At 38.4% G+C, this 18,637-nt stretch overlaps 2 protein-coding genes across 15 annotated transcripts in view; one reads left to right on the top strand and one right to left on the bottom strand.

Moving 5' to 3' along the window:
* Positions 1-10,193, top strand: part of ABI1 (abl interactor 1) — a 104,202-nt gene extending 94,009 nt beyond the window's left edge. For 7 of the 13 annotated variants that reach the window (XM_004275878.3, XM_033439277.2, XM_012535224.3 and 4 more), the window contains 2 exons: positions 5,449-5,634; positions 8,254-10,193. In XM_004275878.3, coding sequence (XP_004275926.1) covers positions 5,449-5,634; positions 8,254-8,429 — 362 coding nt within the window. In that variant the 3' untranslated portion in view covers positions 8,430-10,193. Of the gene's footprint in view, positions 1-1,653; positions 1,741-5,448; positions 5,635-8,253 lie in introns of all 13 variants that reach the window. The other 6 variants (XM_033439273.2, XM_033439269.2, XM_033439268.2 and 3 more) reach the window with 1 other exon arrangement.
* Positions 10,194-10,300: 107 nt separating this feature from the next.
* Positions 10,301-18,637, bottom strand: part of PDSS1 (decaprenyl diphosphate synthase subunit 1) — a 47,211-nt gene continuing 38,874 nt past the window's right edge. For both annotated transcript variants that reach the window (XM_004275885.3, XM_033439280.2), the window contains 2 exons: positions 13,412-13,492; positions 10,301-10,635 (listed from right to left, as the gene is read on the bottom strand). In XM_004275885.3, coding sequence (XP_004275933.1) covers positions 10,495-10,635; positions 13,412-13,492 — 222 coding nt within the window. In that variant the 3' untranslated portion in view covers positions 10,301-10,494. The remainder of the gene's footprint in view (positions 10,636-13,411; positions 13,493-18,637) is intronic.

Below are 18,637 nucleotides of genomic sequence, written 5' to 3'. Positions count from 1 at the left end.
TCCTTCAACCTGAGTTATTGTTGGTGTTGTAGTAGCAGTAGTAGTAGTATGTAAATGTTTTTAGTGTTTTGATGTGCATATTCCCCTTCTGTCTAAATGTGGTGATAATGATTAGTATTGTCACAACATAGCCTCTTTTACTTTATGTACTAACCAGCATGGCTCATTACTAAGGGTTGTTTCTAAAAAAATGTTTTAGGTTTGTGGGAGTTGTTTTTTTTTTTAAGTTAAAAAGCTATAATGTTTTATTAAAAGTATATATATGTATATACTGGAACAAGTGTGTGTGTGTATACACACACACACACACGCACACACACACACACACACTTGTTCCAGTATATACATACTTGTGTATACTTCTATATACAGAGTATCAGAATGAACCAGGACTAATTTCATAGTGAATTGAATGTTATTTTTAGCCATACAATGAATATTAATGCACATATGCTGCTTTAAGTTGTTGCTTATTTGTATACTGAACATCTTTCATATTTTTATGCCTACCAAACTGAATTTGTAGATTGGATTAATTGAAACAATCTTTCAATTAAATGATCCTTGGGAGCCAATCAGTTGTTTTTCCCTGTCAGTTTAGTGTCACTTCTTGGTGACTACCAGTAAACTGAATTTTGTGATTCAGTCCTATTGACTTTTTCTAAGCAATCTTTGGCCATTACCATCTTGTTAAAATAAGACAGGGTGGTAAATATATGAATATTTACTTTTAGATAGTTTTAATTTTTAATACATTTGCTGTCCACATGAGCATTTGCTGTCAGTTTCCTATAAATTATGTGTTCTCCAGAAAGAAGACAGAGTATGTTTCCAGCTACCCAGTGATTCTTTAGAAATTATTTTAATACAAATAATTGCATATTTTACCTTATTGTTAGATTAGGTTTCCTTTTTCAGAGTATTGATGAAAGGAAGGTCACTTGAAATATTCCATGAAATTCAGTGAACAATTAACATGGTATATGGAGCACTCTTATGCCCTAGTAAATTTAAGAGTGATGTCTTTAAAAATAAAACTGTCAACTTAAAAAGTAATAATAACCTTGTTTTACAAACAAGGGTTTTTCCTAAAGAGCTGTGTGTAAATTCATTTTTAAAGAAAACCTGTAATTGATGCATTTATTTATACATGGAATAAACAGCTATCCTGTAACATATTCGTTTTGTTTATTTAGGTTTATTTACAACATCACCCTAAAGCTAGACATACCTGTTAGGTTAGAGAGATAAGGCAAAGACACAACATCCTGGAAACTTTATTGGTATTTCACTGTTAGCTGTTTTTTTAAAGTCTTTCCTTAGAATTCAAAAATTTCATTGCGTGAAAGTGATGGTAAATTTAAATCTTACCCAAACAATATAACATTAGGATTAAAGCAAATGTATTTGTTTTTTAATAAAATTAACCAGCTGGCTAAACACAACTCAGCTTTAGGTTTGCTCCTGGGAAATGAACTTGAAGAAGGTTCTGCAGGTTTTTGTTTTGTTTTTTGTTTTTTTTTTTGTTTCATTTGCAGACTGTTCTTTGCATACTTATGTTTGTGGTCTTTGTAACTGACTTCTGCTTTTTGTTTGTTTCCTTTTCTTTCCTTTATCTGTTTTACTTCCCCCATTCTGTGTTGTTGCTGCCAGTTTCTATTGCTCCACCCCCTCCCCCTATGCCTCAGTTGACTCCACAGATACCTCTCACAGGCTTCGTGGCCAGGGTGCAGGAAAACAGTAAGTTTGGAAAAACCGAGCTATCCAAGAGTAGAGGCTGTCTCCTTATATAGCATGCATGGCTGATGAGTCATCATTTTCCTTACTTTTATTGAGAAGCTAATCTTATCTTGAAAAGGGGTGCAGATATGTTATTGAAACTGAAGAGCACGATCTTCAGTTTTTCTTCTGTGTGCATGATTACTGACTCAGATGACTTTCAAAACTGAAGTGTTCTTATGTATTTATATGCTCTAAAACATGAAATCTGATCTTTGCAGATTCTTAAGGAAAGAGTAATCAAACCCCAAAATTCAAATTGTGTGGAAACTACTAGCTTTCAATAGTTATTAGGGGAATTGAGTTCTCATCAAGATGTATAGGTAGTTACACTGTGAGATTAAATTTATCATGCAGTTGGGACGGGTGTTTTATTTTGTTTTTCATTGTTTTTGTTTTCCTCCTTTGGTTACATTTTTGGAGAAAACTTTGTAGCCTCAGATTTTTATACGTAAATCGTTTTGAACCTATTATTTTGTTGTTAGGATAAAAATGAATCTGCAAGAATAAGTAAATTACATCCATGCTCTCCGTTAAGAGTGATAATCAGTGTAGAGTCCTCTTCATGTTTTGTCTATGTGTGGGCCCATGAGGATGATTTCTGAACATGCAAATCTGTCACCTTTTTTAGGTCTTCTCTGAAGGTCAGGTTTAATGACTTGGAAATTCTTTTGAATATATGGATTTAATTAGGATAGAGTAGTTTTTATATTACTACCTGAGTACTTTGACGTTCTGGGAGATATATAATCCTAACTACATGATCATAGTGAGTGTTACTTGGCAAAATGAAAAATACCCCTATTACTGAATTGTATTATGCCAAAATAGCTGTTGAGATTAAGATGGTAAGGTGGTCCAGTACTAATTCACCTCATTTGGGATCATCACCATGCAAATAAATCTCAGAATGGTTTGAACAAATGTGTAACTCATATGACCAGCCCATTCTCCAGGAGAAAACATTGTGGCAAATTCCACAGTGCAGCTTTTGCTGACCCTATTGTGTTATTCTCCACATTTCCTCCCTTCGTCCAGTCAAGTATTTGTTTATTCAGTGTTACGTCCTAGGCTCTGGGAGGAATACACAGTCTAAGACAAAGTCCCTACCTTTAAGAAATTGGTGATTTAATGGGCTTTTAAAACAGTTTCAAAATGTTGAAACTTCTGAGCATAAACCAACCTTATCGTTTACATTTGGTTGGAAACTCTGTTTAAACATGTAAAAATAAGTGAATCTTCCTTTTAAAAATAAGTGAACAAAGGTAAATCGCTGGTCCTTAATGCTCTAAGAGTTTAAAAACTGCAAGAGTTTAAAAACTAAGCCAATTCAACTTTTGAAGTGCCTTAGAGCCAAGAATTTTTAGGACATATTTTAAAATGGCCATAATAAACATCCAGTTAGTGAGTCCAAAGCTCATTGATTAGGTTTTTGGTAATAACCCTTTTTATAGAAATTCGGTGTTAACGTACATGCATGGTCTTGCTAAAGAGGCCCACGGTACTATTTTAGTTCTTTTTCCTAAACATATGAACTTGAGTCAGTAATTCTCCTTGTGCTGCAGAATGCCCAACTTTATTTGGCATCTGTTTTCTTTAAAAGCACGTTAGGAAGATTGTTGATAAATTGTGTATCAATATCTTAAATGTTTTATGAATTACAGATTTTCTGTGTTCGTTCTTCTCATAAACGTTCACTTATGGCACTCAAATTGGTGATAATGAATGCACGTAGCAGTTAACCTATTAATAAATGTTTCAGTTTAAGACATGAGCCTCTGAAAAAAGCAGTGTGTTTACATCTGTTTATGATTAACATCTGAAAGCGTTTGAACAATCATGCGTCGTGCTAGACAGAGTATTATGCACAGAGAATAAGACTGACTGGACTCTTGCCCCAGTGTATGTAATTTGAAGATAAGCCAGTGTAGATTAACAGCAGTTGGACATCGTAAACTAGTAAATTATGTATAAATCAAGAGTAAATGTACTTTAAGATTTCAGGCAAACATATATAATTTATACATTAAGCCATATTAAGGACATGAGCTATGGCTCTTTAATGTCAGAATGGATTCACATGCATTTTCTTCTCCTCAATAATATTTGCAAGTTTTATGGAGAAGGGATGGGCAGAAATAAAATGAATCCTACCATTTGGAGGAAAAATAAATTGTACACCTGTTTGAGAGCTATCCGAATGAGCATCAGCACACAGGATTTGTTTCTTAATAGTCTTTTTCATCCCCCAACAGGATAAAATAGAAATCACAGAATTAAATTGGTTATCAAGTAGGGCTATTATCTGCTTATGTTTTAAATCTGGATTCCTTCGTTATATTCTCAGTGCATTATTCCAAATAGGGTGTAGAAAACTTTAAGACTATATTACAAATAGATGATGACCATTTTCTTTGATCACATAAATAGCCCCAGAAATTGGCATTTGAATTAGTATGTTGGTATTCTGAATTTCTCCACTGCAGATATTATATAATTCCTGTATCAATTTATATCAGAGCATTTTCATATGTCTTTAACTTTTAAAGAAATTTGTCAATCAGAAACTTAAGAATTAGTTGTGCTCCAGCTCTGAATTCCTTAATATTGGGAGCATTTGTTATCTGGTATCATATATTTCATTGAACACAGTTCTAGCCTGACATTTTCCTGTTTCACTGTTTACACCTTTGATTATTTAAATCACACACATACACATTCCACAACCATCTAGAATTTGAGGTATGAGTCATTTTTATTGTTTTGCATGATTTGAGTTCCTTTCTTTTTTCTTTTTTTAAACATCTTCCTGCAGTACTTTATTTTTAAAATCTTTATTGTGGATGTATTCTTAGAAAATTGGATCTTTAGGATCTAGTCTTTCCCTCGTCCCATTCTTAGTTTTACTAGCAATAATGTAAAAATCTTAGCTTGCTTTCTACATTTAAGAAGTTGATTATCTTAAAAAAAAAAGTTGATTATGAATACAAACATTTTTGAAAATATTCAGTGAGATTTTTTTTACTAGCTTGGAATTATTTAATTTTAAATTTATTTTCCCTTGTTAAAATTTAAATAAAATAATAGAAAAACGTACACATAGAAGCAGACCTAATACCACCAGCTTTCTTTTTTTTTATTCCTCCAAAAAAACAAAAAATAAACACGTATCCACCCACTGGAGACTTATTTCTGTGGAACTAAAGGTAACTTTTTAAAAGCCAAAACCAGGGACATGAATGTGCACAATAAATGATTATCAAACCATTAATGTTATTCATAACGTTTACTATAGTGCAAATGACAAATGTGACGTAAGGCTTATTTAGGGAGATATGCTAACTAAAGAGTGACATTTGTTCTGATCTGAGCCTTGGAATAAGGGAAGTTCTTTATTCCTGTAGTCTTATAAACAGATTGTCTCCTAACCTCTGCATTCATTAATTTGTAGAACTTCCTAATACCCTTAATTTTATAGCTCATTTTATTATTGCAAAATTATTCTTAAAAGTAGTAGAAGCTTTAACACACCAAGCTTTTATTTCTAATCATTGCATGTTTTATTATAGTGCATGCTGTATACGAATTAGAGCTTTCTTCAATCCTGTTAACTTACGAGTTTCTGTCTAGTCTGATTTCTGATTCAAATTCAGTATCTGGATGTTTTAGTTGCTGATAGTCCGACCCCACCACCTCCTCCTCCACCAGATGACATTCCCATGTTTGACGACTCTCCACCACCTCCACCGCCGCCGCCAGTGGACTATGAAGATGAGGAGGCCGCAGTAGTCCAGTATAACGATCCATATGCAGATGGGGATCCTGCTTGGGCCCCCAAAAATTACATCGAGAAAGGTAGGGTACAGTCATCGTTGAACTGCTGTAAAGGGTAAGAGCTAATTATAGTATTTTAGAGCCATAAAAAACACGGAGTCCAGCGTTTCTGCACCTTGAGAATAGCTTTACCAGCCAAGATGATTTAGTTCCTGTACATTCCCAATATAAAGTGAGGATTCTTTATTTTCTCTTTATTTTTTAATTAGAGTATAGTTGATTTACAGTGTGGTGGTGATGTTAGTTTCAGGTGTACAGCAGAGTGATTTGATAGCTGTATATATTGCAAAATGAAATAGTTTAAACTTGCCAGCCATTCAGTCTTGTCACAACTACTCAACCCCACTGTTGTAGCACAGAAGCCGTCGTGGGGACTTGCCCGGCGGCCCAGTGGTCAGGACTCGGCACTTTCACTGCTGAGGGTTCCATTCAGTCCCTGGTTGGGGAACTGAGGTCCCATAAGCCATGCAGTGCAGCCAAAAAAAAAAGGAAAAAGCAGTCGTAGCACACAAGTGAACGGGCATGACTGTGCCCCGGCAGAATTTCACGGACAGACAGAGGCACCGGCTTGGATTTGGCCATGGGCCACTGCTTGCAGACTCCTGGTCTAAACCAGAGAGTTTTAGTATTTAGTAGGGTATTTAGTAGGGTTAGAGTCCAAGCCTTCAACAGTCACCTTTGTAAATCACAAGATGACTAAAACCTGGTTTAATAGGAGTTCAGTTGAATATGTTAACCCGGCAGTATGACATGACTGTTCCAGAAGTCAGATTCTTAGGGTACATTAGCTGAACTTCAACCTAATATGTACAAATCTGATAATATTCATTTATAGTAGACCAGTATTATGTTTAATTTTAAGTACCATATTTCAGGATCTTGCAAACAAGAATGCCTTCAGAGGAGGATATTCAGGAGGCTGAAATATCTAGAAAGTGCATCTATAAAAAGAAACAGCTGAAAGCACTGTTTTTAAGTTGAGGAAAAAGATTTCAGAGGGACTAGACAGCTATTTTCAAATTTTTAATCATGTAGATAGATGTAGATAAGAATATTAGATTTCTATTTCCAAAGAACCCTACGGTTAAGTACATACAGAAGGGAGAGTTTAGATCTTTATGTGGAGTTAGGGTCCTGGAGATGGACATTGAATGGTTAAATACTCAGCAGTGAGAGTTATTAAATGAGAGAATATATGCACTGGGGGAGGGGAAGTTAGGTGGGACTGGGTTTCATTTACAGAGGGGATTTGGAAAATAGAAACAATTAATTTGACACAGTGTTTTTATCAGCTCTTTGTACAAGTAGAACTAAGAACCCGAGGAAATAATATTTTCATTTTGCTGAATGACTTTGAGGGTGTCAGGTGTTGTCATGATCAGTTTAAAAGTCATCTGTACCACTCAAAATGGGACTCTGAATACAAAGAAAATGTTTCTCCCTAGCAGTCACTCGGTTTTCTTGGGTGGTTATTTAGCCAAAACACCAGGATAATAATTTAACATTATTTATTCTGTATGTTTTGGTGTTTTTAAAACTGGTATGTTAAGTGAGCTTGTGATCACAGTACTGTGATTCTGCTACAGGATTAAAATGGAGAATGGACTTGTTGGATTTACTTCATATACTGTTTTGTAAAGGGGAAAAAAGATTGCCTGTTTCAGTTTAGAAAATGATGCTGTGGATCAGTACTACACGTCTCTTCCTTATTGTAATTCACTGGTTCAGGATAATTATGGGGCAAAGCCACCTTTCTTAAGGGAAAAATGAGTTCCAGAAGATCTTAAATGTCTTAAAAACTCTATTTTAAGAAAAACACTACCTGAGGTAAGTTAATGAAAAAAAATTTGTATGACATACTGTTTCACATATACTAGAAAATTACATATTTCAGAATTATGTTGTAAAGACAGAGGAAGGAATAATTAAATTCATAAACCAATAGTTTGGAAAGCTGGTAGTTGTTTGATGCCTTTCCTTTCCACAACACTGTTTGCAAAGGAAGTGGATATTTTGAACTCAGCATAATCACAGAATTGCAAAATGGTTCTCTAAGTCTTAATTAATGAGTCTTTACTCACCTAGTTCCCCTTTAAAAATAGAAATTCTTGTTGACCTTTAAGGGGTGTGTGTGTGTGCGCATATGTGTATGTATATTTAAATCTAGGTATAGCCCCATAAACTACATGAATATTCTCCTGCGATGGGTAGGATATTCACCTCCCAGTATATGTATATTTTTAAATTAGATGGTTGTTACCTGGTTTACTGATTGGCTACGCAGCTTTGCTTACTAGTTATTTTGAAAAATGGTGCTTTGCATGTGGTTGGCACTTAGTAGACATTTGAACGAATGAATTGAAACATCTAATAAATCCTAAAATTCAGAGATCTGTCCTACATAGGTTGGTAGAAACTCTTGACTTCTCTAATTTAGTTGTCAGTTTGGCCCGAAGATCAAGCTAGTGATTTAGTAGCCATGGTTGGCTACTTGACCTACCTGGTATATAGATTTAAGAATTAAGACTTTTCATTAAAATAGTTGGGTTGGCTATACTGTTAATTGGCATTACATTTTAAAATTCGATTAAATGTTGGATATAGTGCACTGACATGATATTTCAACTCTTTTCTCCATAGTTGTGGCAATATATGATTATACAAAAGACAAGGATGATGAGCTATCATTTATGGAGGGTGCGATCATCTATGTAATAAAGAAGAACGATGATGGCTGGTATGAAGGAGTCTGCAATCGAGTGACTGGTCTGTTCCCTGGGAACTATGTTGAATCGATCATGCACTATACTGATTAAATCTTTGCTTTTAAAGTAGGTTCTTATTATCACTCAGTCATACTGTGGGACTATTACGGTTAACAGGATTGTCTTAAAATGTTTTAAAATGTGCCCATATGTTCAGGACATGCTGTTTTATTGGTATAATTGAATGTCTACCTGTAAGCATAAATCTCTGAGGCAGTTGGTGTATTGCTAAACAGCAATCTATACAAGAGGCTGTCTGTCACTGATTGTGCTTATATACTTACTTACACATTGTTAACTTCATGACCAGCCTAAATATTCTGGGGGTGTGGGGTATAATATTTCACAAATCATGACTCAGATTGTGCCATTACATGTTTCAGTGCAGCATGGTTACTAACGCTCTGTCAGACTAATATTAAAATCAGAAAACTTAAATGCTGGTGCTGGTCATACTTTTTGTTTAGACTCTCTCATTCTTGAAATATACTGTTTGTTTAAAGCATGCATACAAATTTATGTATTGAAATATACTTAACAAAATCCAAGATGCTTCCAATTTGTGTAATACTTACTTGGAGTACTCGTACTTAGGTCTCTTGAAACGAATTGAGTCTCTAAGATCTCCATGTGAAACAAAGACAATTGGGTTACCTGTAGTCTTGTCATTTGTACCTAAGTTTTTTAATGAGTGAATTTGCATTATAAATTTTGTCCATTCATAAATACGTAAGTGAACCAAAGGTTTTTGTCCTTTCCTTCACTGGTTTGCTTTAAAAAAATAATAAAAGATACTGAATTATGGCAGAATTATGGTTCTATTTTCTCAATATATTAACTTGGGAAAAAAATTTTAGCCTTTTCTCAACCTATCCCAACAGCAGTGGCTGATTTTTGTAGAATTTAAAATCTGAGATGGTTATTTACAAGTCAGCCTACTGAATTCCTTTTCTAAAGTAACTTTTTCAAAGCTAAGAAAATGTGTCGAAGTGCACATGCTGTAGGTAAAATTCTTAAGGATTGCTCTGTCAGTCCTTTGGTTTTCCAGTGGACTGTGATATACTGGTTCAATGAAAGGAAATAATTATCTTTTACATATTTTTTTGGTAGAAGTGGATGCGATTGATTTTTGAATACGCACTGTTTAACCCATTACCTGGCACTAGCAACATAAAAAGATTTTAAAAATAAAATAATTGGGGAAAAAAGGTGCACCATGTATTAATCATTGAACAGGGATATACCTGACCAACAGATTTGTATTGTCTTTTGACATAACTGAAATGCAACACGTGCACTGTGTGTGTCTCCTCTTAACTTAAAGGAAGGTTAGAGGGATGTTTTCTCTTATCGTGTGCATACTGCCTAGGATGTTAAAGTAGAGCACTCACCTGTGGGTTTCTGTGTACTGAGGATTTGTTTGGATTTCAAATTACAGTTATGTACTGGGCATTACAGATAACAGCATAGTAAATGGTAAGACTAGTGCAAAACGTATATTTCTGAAAATTAAAGACCATTATTGTTACCAAATCAATGTGACTGTTGAATATGCATTTTGCCTTTGTTAATTTTAAACATGATTCCAGTATCACTATTGATCAGTTACCTTCTTCATTTTTTAGAGTGGACTGTTCTCTTAATTTTGTATATAACCTGTTGTCTAAATTTTATGTACAGTCTTTTATAATAAACCATTCTCCTATATGAAATTTTGGATACTGTTAAAATCTAACTAATGTGGATTGAAATGTAGACTTCAGTTTTATGATCTTTACTCCTATGGTGAAACAAGATAAACCATTTGAATTTTAACACTGATTATTTATTTGTGTAATGGCTTTACATGTGGATATTAACCGTGTAAACAATACCACATCTAACCGTCAAGTACCGCGATTAGAGTTTACAGGACTAGAATGACAGATTCAGATGGTTTAATGACATTTAAAAAGTTTTCTGAAAAACTTTGCCAATAAAAAAAGTCCCATTAATAAGGTGGAAATGATTTTTTAAAATGATTTTTTGGTTACCTGCACATGAAGCAAAGTATACTCCACAGAATTCTTTAGGCACAGTCTGGTAAAATAGCTGCCAGAAATAACAGAACGAGCTGTCATTTATCTCTTGTGAGCACGATTTCCGAAAGTTGTATGAGGGCGTCTCTTTCTGGGGATGGTCGAAGTTTACTGATCTCTCTCACTGCTTCACGGCAGTACCGCTGGGCGAGGTAGGTTGTCTGCTGCACACCATCGCTCTACGGGACACAGGACAAAATACAGCAGAACAGATGCATGTCACCCACTGGGATCAGCTCTTAAATTCCTGCTATATGAGTTAAAACATACTTTTGAGATCCGGTAGTGAGGAGCCGAACTGTGTTTCAAATGTTCTCTCTCCAACTCACAGAGCTTCCTCCGCCCACTTCCTTTAGGCCCCTTTCTTAGACAGAAGCACGTTTTTATTCTATTAGCATGCCAAGCAGTGAACTCATTAATATCAAGTAACCTTCTATTTCCCCCTATTTTTCATTTAAGCATTAGAGTTTTTAAAAAGTTCTGCATATAAAATCTATACAGTAAAATTCCAAGTGAAAGTTAACACACATACATGATAAATAAAAGTACAGAAGAGCTTACGATGAAAAGCAACAGTTCCCTTCTTCCAAAGGCACCAGTTTTATCTGTTGGCTTTAATGTTTCAATTCGTAATTTTAGTTGTTATCTATTGCCTTTCTGCTAAGAAAGACAAGGATTTAGCCCACCCATACTGTCTCCTAATTTGACCACTGCCTGCTATCTTTAGTTCTAATACAGATTACTGTTGTCACATCATGTGGCATCGACTTCTGGCTTCATCTTTAAGATGAGGACACCAGTGCTCCTTCTCTTTCCTCTATGTTTACACTAGAGACTTGACTTGCATTCCATTCTGTACCCATGTTTTTATGTTGGTTCTTTCTAAAAGCTAAACACTAATAAAATAATTACATTTACTATTTCCATTATGTCAAAATGTTTACTGCAGAATCTAGACATGTACTGTGATTTTATTTCCTTCTCCATGGTTCCCTCTGTCATTCAAAACAGTATTTGTAGTATCATGGTTGAGAGACCTCTGGTTTTCTGAACCAAGTTACACAAAATATGACTCAAAATACGACATGTTTTAGTTTGCTTTGCCTTACCGTACGGAAGCTCACTTCTGAATATAATTGCCTCCTTCTCTTCGTTACTTAGACTGACTGCTTTGTAGCTCTGCCGTACAGCTGCCATCACAGGATGACTTTTCATTGAACTCTGGTTCATTCCACTGGTTTTAGTACCCATGTCTTTCTCTTTTTGGTGTTTCCACAGTTCTGTTGCACATCAGCAAATAACTTACCCAGAATCTGTATACTGGAAGTCAACTTTTTCGTTCTTTGTGTAACCGTGACATTGGCCTTCCTACTTAGTGGATGGTTTACTGGATACAGATTCTAGGTTGAAAGCGTTTCCTCATCATTTGGATGGCCTTGCTCACTGCCCTCTAGAGTCCAGGGTTTCGCTGCACCCTGAGCCAGTACTGAACTTTTCCTTTTGTAGGTGACCACCTTTTTTCTGATTTTTGTTTTTTCGAGTCTCTTCCTGAAATATTTGTTGCATGATTGTACTGATCCTGTTAAGAGCCTTTCGCATTTTCTTCTAGAAGCTGCTGTATTCATTTTGAAGACTTCTTCAGTGTCACATTCCAACAGTTCTTCAGAGTTGGCTTTTCACATTCATTTAAAATTTCTTAGAGCTCGTTCTTATTCACTGTTTTTTAGAAAATATTATCCTGTTCTTGTTTGATGAATGCAGTATTTTTGAATCCCCCTATTATTTTTCCTGAGTCTGTTTAACTTGGTCTCACTCTTTCATTCAGTGAGCTTTAATCAACTATTTAGCAATCCTACTAAATAAACCCGACTTGTCCATTCATATTTAGTGAGGGAATAGGGGCTAGGAGCCCTGCGGCTGAACAGGCAGCTGGAGTTCACAGGTCTTTGGAACATTCCTGTGGACTTGTTGCCTAAGTGCACCTCTGCCCAGGCTTGCTGGAACTTCAGCGTGTGGTGTAAGAGCCACAGTTAATTTCCCTCTTTTCAGTCCCACTTCTCACTTTAGCCGTCAGTAACATCATCATTTCTGAAGCCATGACCACTCCCAGGTATACTGCCTTCTTTATCAGCTCCTGCTGCCCTCACACTGAGTTTTTAATAGTACAGCCAAACTACCCTCTAAAAAGGTGGTAGCCATAGCACGTTATGATTAACCGTATAGAGAGTTAAGGGGTTTTGCTTTGTGGAAATTTTAAAAATCTGAAAGGTAAATTACTTGGAATTCTTTCAGGTATTTGACTTAACGACAGATCTCAGACTACGACTGCTTACTAAAAATTGCTCACTCTCTCTCATTCATGAGACCTATTGGCTCCAAACGGCTCATTCACAAAATACAGTGATCCAAACTGAAAATGTGCAAAAAGATCTGGCTTCCACAGAAAAGTTCTGAGGATATGTGGTGCTATATTTGAAATAAGCTTATAGCCCCTGAAGGTTAAAGTTTAATTTGCTATGTGGGTTTAAAATTTTTTCAAAGGTACCGTTTCTTTATTCGCACATTTACTGCAGTTATGTAGGATGGACGAGGAAAGCCCAGTTTCCTAGGGCTCGGACAGGAGGGGAGTCTGGTGACGGGAGGACAGCGGAGCTGCTGTGGTGGACGCAGGGGAGACTGGCTGCAAACCAACAGGCCTACCCCTGACTGCACGTGGGAACCCCTTAGAGTTCCCCAAAATGTTAGCGTCCAAGCCCCACCCAAGGCCAATTACATTAGAATGGGAAGACTTCTAGAAGAAAAATGCATAATATAACTTTTTCCTTCTCAGTTTCTGCCAAATCAAGAATTGATCAAACTTAGTCTGTGTCAAAAATTCGTTACGTTATTTGTTTAAAGAACTCTTCTGCCACACTGTACCTGCTGTTGCCTTTCTTCTTTTTGAAATCCTCTCACCTGTAATACGTATTGTCTCGCTCTGTCCACATCTCCTGGTGAACTGAACCGTCTCATTATCATAGCATTCATTTCTGGGAACTAACCAGAAAGAAAGAAAATCTATTTAATGCTCTTGGGAGAAATCAAATGTTCAAACACTAGTAGGTAAAAACAGGTAAAAAAAATCCGCAAAAGTGAGTAAATGTTTAAGTGATGGGGGCGGGGGAGCAGTAAACTAGCGATTAAAAGCAGCAGAGCTAAGAGGACGCCCGTTTCCGGGTCCAGGGACGAGCTGGTGCACAAGAGGGACAGCCGTTGATCCATGTTCCCTCCACTGTTCTGTTGTATCCCTGGTCCAGGGCCGAGTCAGAGAGAGAGGAGGAGCAAGCGTTCACCTCTAAAATCTCCTTACTGGCTTCTCTTATGGCTCTCAGCTTTAGGGGCCTACCGGGCCTCTCCCCCGAGGTTTCTAATTAAGTAGCGCTGGGGCCCGAGTGTGCACTTCTAACATGTCCCCAGATGCTTCTGGTCCTGCTGGTCTCTGCTGACAAATTAGAACCACTGGCCTAAGAAGAAGGTGGGCAATCTGTTTTTAGTTTGAAACTGAGTGACAACCGAAGGCTACCGAGGTCTTTGAGCAGAGGGCATCACAGGCAGAGCTCCGCGAGGCGGCCCGTGGAGGGGACGAGGGCAGCGCGGCTCGACACCGCCGGCCCTGGAGTCACATGACCCTGCGCCATAGTTTGAAAAACTTCAGTCATTTCTAATATGCAGCCAAGGTTGAGAACCATCGGATTAGAGAGACAGAGGTAGAAGCAGCAGTCGGGTTGCTGTAGTAAATTCTAAAGACCAGTGGTAAGCTGATGGCAGTAAGAGGAAAATAGAAGACAGGTACAAGACGCATTGAAGACAAAATCTATGTTCTACAGTACTTGGCAGCAAGGTAGGAGAACTGTCACCATGATCGGACTTGGGAAGCCAGGACACTGTCTAGCCTGGAGCTCTAGTCCTGGTGCTGCCACAGCTGAGCCCCTCAGCCTGCTCATCTGTGTTAGGAAGGGGCTGAGCTACCTGATCAGAAATCTCTTAGTTCTACCAACTTCCGGGTCCATGAAATAAGAGGTTAAGAGGGGTCTGGTTCTGGCTGCGGCAGTGCTCACAGCAGCTGCCAGCGCTTCCCTGGCAGTGAGCCCGAGGGATGAAAGCAGTTGTGGTCCTGTAGCCACCGCCTCGGTATTAGTAATCCTAGAAGGAAAAATAGGGCAGAGAGAGAAAAGTCTCAACTACATGATGGCAAATGAGGAATTAAGAATGTTCCTTTCAGAGCAAAGTACGTGTCCAGACAAAGCAGAGGCTGCTAGAAACATCCTTATGAAATTTACAGAGCCGGCAACTGGTTAGTTCTTAAATGAAAACCCGTAATTAGTTTTAGGTACTGGCCTTTTAAGAATAAAAATTGAAGTTTCATAGGAAACAAATCAGGAAAGCTCAAATCAATTTTACTGGTCAAAAGTCAAATCAAGTAGGCATTGGTCTTAGTTTCTTAATACCACATTTCAAACTTGGATTTCTATAAGGCCGTATATCCTCAAAGCTAATGTGATACTGTCCTGGGCATCTGGTAAAATTACCATTTTTAGGGTAGACGAGCTTTTTCTGCAGCACCAACAACAATGGTAAAATGTGCTGATTGGGTGGTTTCTCTGATTCCTTTTACTATAAAAAGCACTGAGAAAGCAAAATTTGAAAAAAACAATTTTTTTTCTTCATTGAGTGTGACTACATCCTTCCTCTGACACATGTAGTGTGTGCAATCTTAATGTGCAAATATCAATATCAAACTCTTCCCTGAGGCACTCCCCTGTCCCCAGAATGTGTGAGAAGAAATAAGAAACGTTAACAGGCAGATGTGCTGAGAAATAAAGTTCCTGTTGGCCTAGGCTCTGATTTTACGAGTAGGAAAATCATCCATGGATGAATCAGAGTCCAACTGTGAAATCTGTCCATAAACTCACGACAAAGGCGATCAGTAAACTGTAGTGAGCTTGTTACTCGAGCAGAACTTGGGTGACTCTAAGGCCCCAACAGTCACAGCGAGCAGAAGCCCGTGCAGCTGGTGCGGGGCTGGTGCTGGTGACAGCAGTGGAAGCATGACTACAGGCTGACATTTAGGTCTGCTGACTGATCGCAGAAGGAAGGAGAGAGCTTTTAAAGGGTATCTGGGAACTAACGGAATCTCACCAAAAAAAGAAAACACTTCCATTTGGTTTCTGAAGATCTTGAAATCCAATCTCTATTCTTTAAAGGTTTACTTTAACATAAGGTTTTTGTTTTTATAGACAGTATGTGTACACATATACCTGGAAGGACAGTCATCTCTGGGACCTCCCAGCAATCCAGAAGCTTTTCTTAAATACCCTGTTGTCAAGAAACCCCTTCAGAGAGAGGTCAAAAATAGTGAATTCCAGACAGAGGGACTTTCTATCAACAAACTCCAATTTCAAGACAACCCAGCATGCTAAATAGGGAAAGTGGTTTCCCAAGGCTGCTTGTCTTGGTCCAGTGAAACTCCATGTTCATAAGCAGAAAAGTTCAAAGACTAATTTATCTAATCTGCAAACGAAACTCACCTACCTATGGAGAAAGATGACAGACATCTTGCCACTACTCCACTAAACGGGCAGGTTAAGGACAAATACTGAAGGCCGACACTGAGACTCCTCTGAGTGTCGTCAGTGCCTTTTCAGTGCGGGATCAGCCAGTCCTCTGCTCTGGGCGGCCTCCCAGGGCTCAGGCCCATGGGGCACTTGCGCTGATCGCCACGAGCAGAGGCAGTAACACTGCAGTGTGTGGTGAAACGACTCTGGCCTTTGAAGACATGGAGTGTTTAATTGCCTGTTGTGCCGTTTACCAGAGGTTTCATTCTGGCCAAGTTTTGAGCATCACTTTCTTACTTGTAGAAGGCACATAATATCTACCACAAAAAGGAGTTGTGAGATCAGAGTTAACAAACAAAAGAATCCTTTGCAAATTATAAAAACAATGCATTTTCATTAAATGGAGATATGGCACGTTCTCATGTTATTTTGGGGACTTGTTTTACCCCAATCAATCTTACCTCCAAAATCTTGACAAATTTCTGACCAAGAACCTAATTTTTGACAGTATAATCTGCTGTAGAGCCTAAACTTGATGTTATAGTTGAAAAGAACTTAGACGTATCTAACCTAACTTTTGGCCCATGTGCTGTGAGACAGAACAATCAGTCTGCTTAGGAAACAAGTCCTGTCCAGAGCCGCGTCATGCTCGGCCTTATTTGTGTCCCTTTTCTAAGGCTGCACGATGTGCCTTGTAACTCCTTTTCCTGCTGCCTTCTGGACAGACAGGAAAAGCGCTGTCTGCTGAGGGTGAGTATGTGCCTTGTGATGCTGGGATTTCCCAGTGATACACACACAACTGTGGTTTGGGACACTGGAAGCTTTTGTTTGTTCCTTTTCCTTGCCTTTTTAAACCATCATTTTTTAATCTCTTGTAGGTAACTGACAAGTCAATCTGTAGGAGTGGTCCATTTCCCTGACTTTGCCCCTCCGTATCTGAACACAGAATTAGTCATACTCCTTTGTGTAGAGAAAAGCAAATGCATTTCTTTTGAAATATGTTCGTAGTGAAACAGAAGAGGCAAGCATTCTCAGTCATCTTAAAATTGAAGCAGGACTCAGCTGTTAACTTAGTATCACGGGGCTCATGACAATTATTTATACTTGTAAAGATTTCTATCAGCACAGCCCCCAAGGCTTTTTAGTAGATGCAGGCTTCTTCAGGGAAAGGTGCCTTCCTCAGGCATCCTGATAAGCCCAGGGCTGCAGCAGCTCAGTGCAGCCGGCCCAGCTTGTTTTCCTTATTCACATTTCCTCACCAGGGCCTGGGGAACAGACTCATGTCTGCAGCTGTGCACACGGCAGCCAGCGCCTTGTCTTCTGAATCTGAGGATGCCTTACGTTTACGTGGCTCATGAATCCTCTGCTTTTTTGTGGGTTAATGGTAAAAAAAAAAAAAAAAAAGTCCCTCACTCATGCTTTAATGCACACAAGGGGATTTGACAGATTTTTGCCAGAACGCGGCACACGTATGAATACTCTTCTTGAGTTCTGGGTGGGCGAGTCAGTCTGTGTGGGAGAAAGGAGCCACTCCTAGCAGCCCTTGCACTTCTCACCTCTGCCTCAATGTCCTGAGAGGCTGCCCAGAGCCTGGTCATCAGCACCTCCATTCCCTGCCCTCGTTCCTGGGTTGACTGCTGTCCGCTACTGGGCTGCCCAAGGTAAGCGGCCCAGCCCCCAAGCATCAGCCTCCTCAGAGGGTCACCCTGTTTACGGCTCTATTAGATAGTGACTAAAAGATGACCTCTCCTTTCTTGCACCAGCAACTGATCGAAAGCAAGGTTTCTGTAATATCAAAATGGAATCATCGAGGTCTATGGAAGACATGATTTATCTTTGTAAATTTTGAGAAAGAATAGAGGCAAAATCTTTGGAAGACTAAAAGTTACACAATTTTAGATCAAAGAGCTAATTTCTGATTTCGTGGCACAGCGATGACCACTTTACTGCTGTGCTCAATAACAAATTAAATACCACTAAGATGAAAATCTATTCAAAAGCTGTCCAAACACCAGCTAAGGCCCTACTTCTTTCAAAGAGCATCTGGCACAGCCAGAAGCAGCGTGGCCAGGGGCCAAAGCAGGTTCTGGAAACGTCTGCCTTGCAAGTCACCACAGCATCTCTGCAGCTTCTCCTCAGCTTTTCATCCGTATTAAGGAGAATATAAAGGTAGCTTAACTTACTTCCTTAATTGACAGCCCCTCAACCTGGAGAAAGGAGGAATTATGTGGTTCTAGTGCATTCCACTGACTTCCTGACATTTTTGAGGCAATGGCTGAGGCTCTCTGAGAGCAGCAAACAGTCCCATTAAACTTCTAGAACTGGAGAATTTCTCATGCTTGGAGGCTTTCCTGTGCCTGTTTAAGGGGCTCTGAGGCACAGCCAAAGTCCAGCCCTATCATCAAGATATAGACACCATCCGCCTTGTCAGTGCCCAGAACACACGGAAAGAGTCACAATGCTTCCTTACATGCACACAGTGCTTAAGTTACATAGTACCTGCACGAACATCATCTCACTTAATCCTCACAATGACCTTAGGAGGAAGGCTGTCATCTTCTCAATGTTACAGATAAGGAAACGGACA

Source organism: Orcinus orca, chromosome 2 (genome assembly GCF_937001465.1).
Source record: "Orcinus orca chromosome 2, mOrcOrc1.1, whole genome shotgun sequence".
Lineage (NCBI taxonomy): Eukaryota > Metazoa > Chordata > Mammalia > Artiodactyla > Delphinidae > Orcinus > Orcinus orca.
The sequence above is the reverse complement of the archived record's forward strand: the minus strand, read 5'-3'. Positions and strand labels throughout refer to the sequence as shown.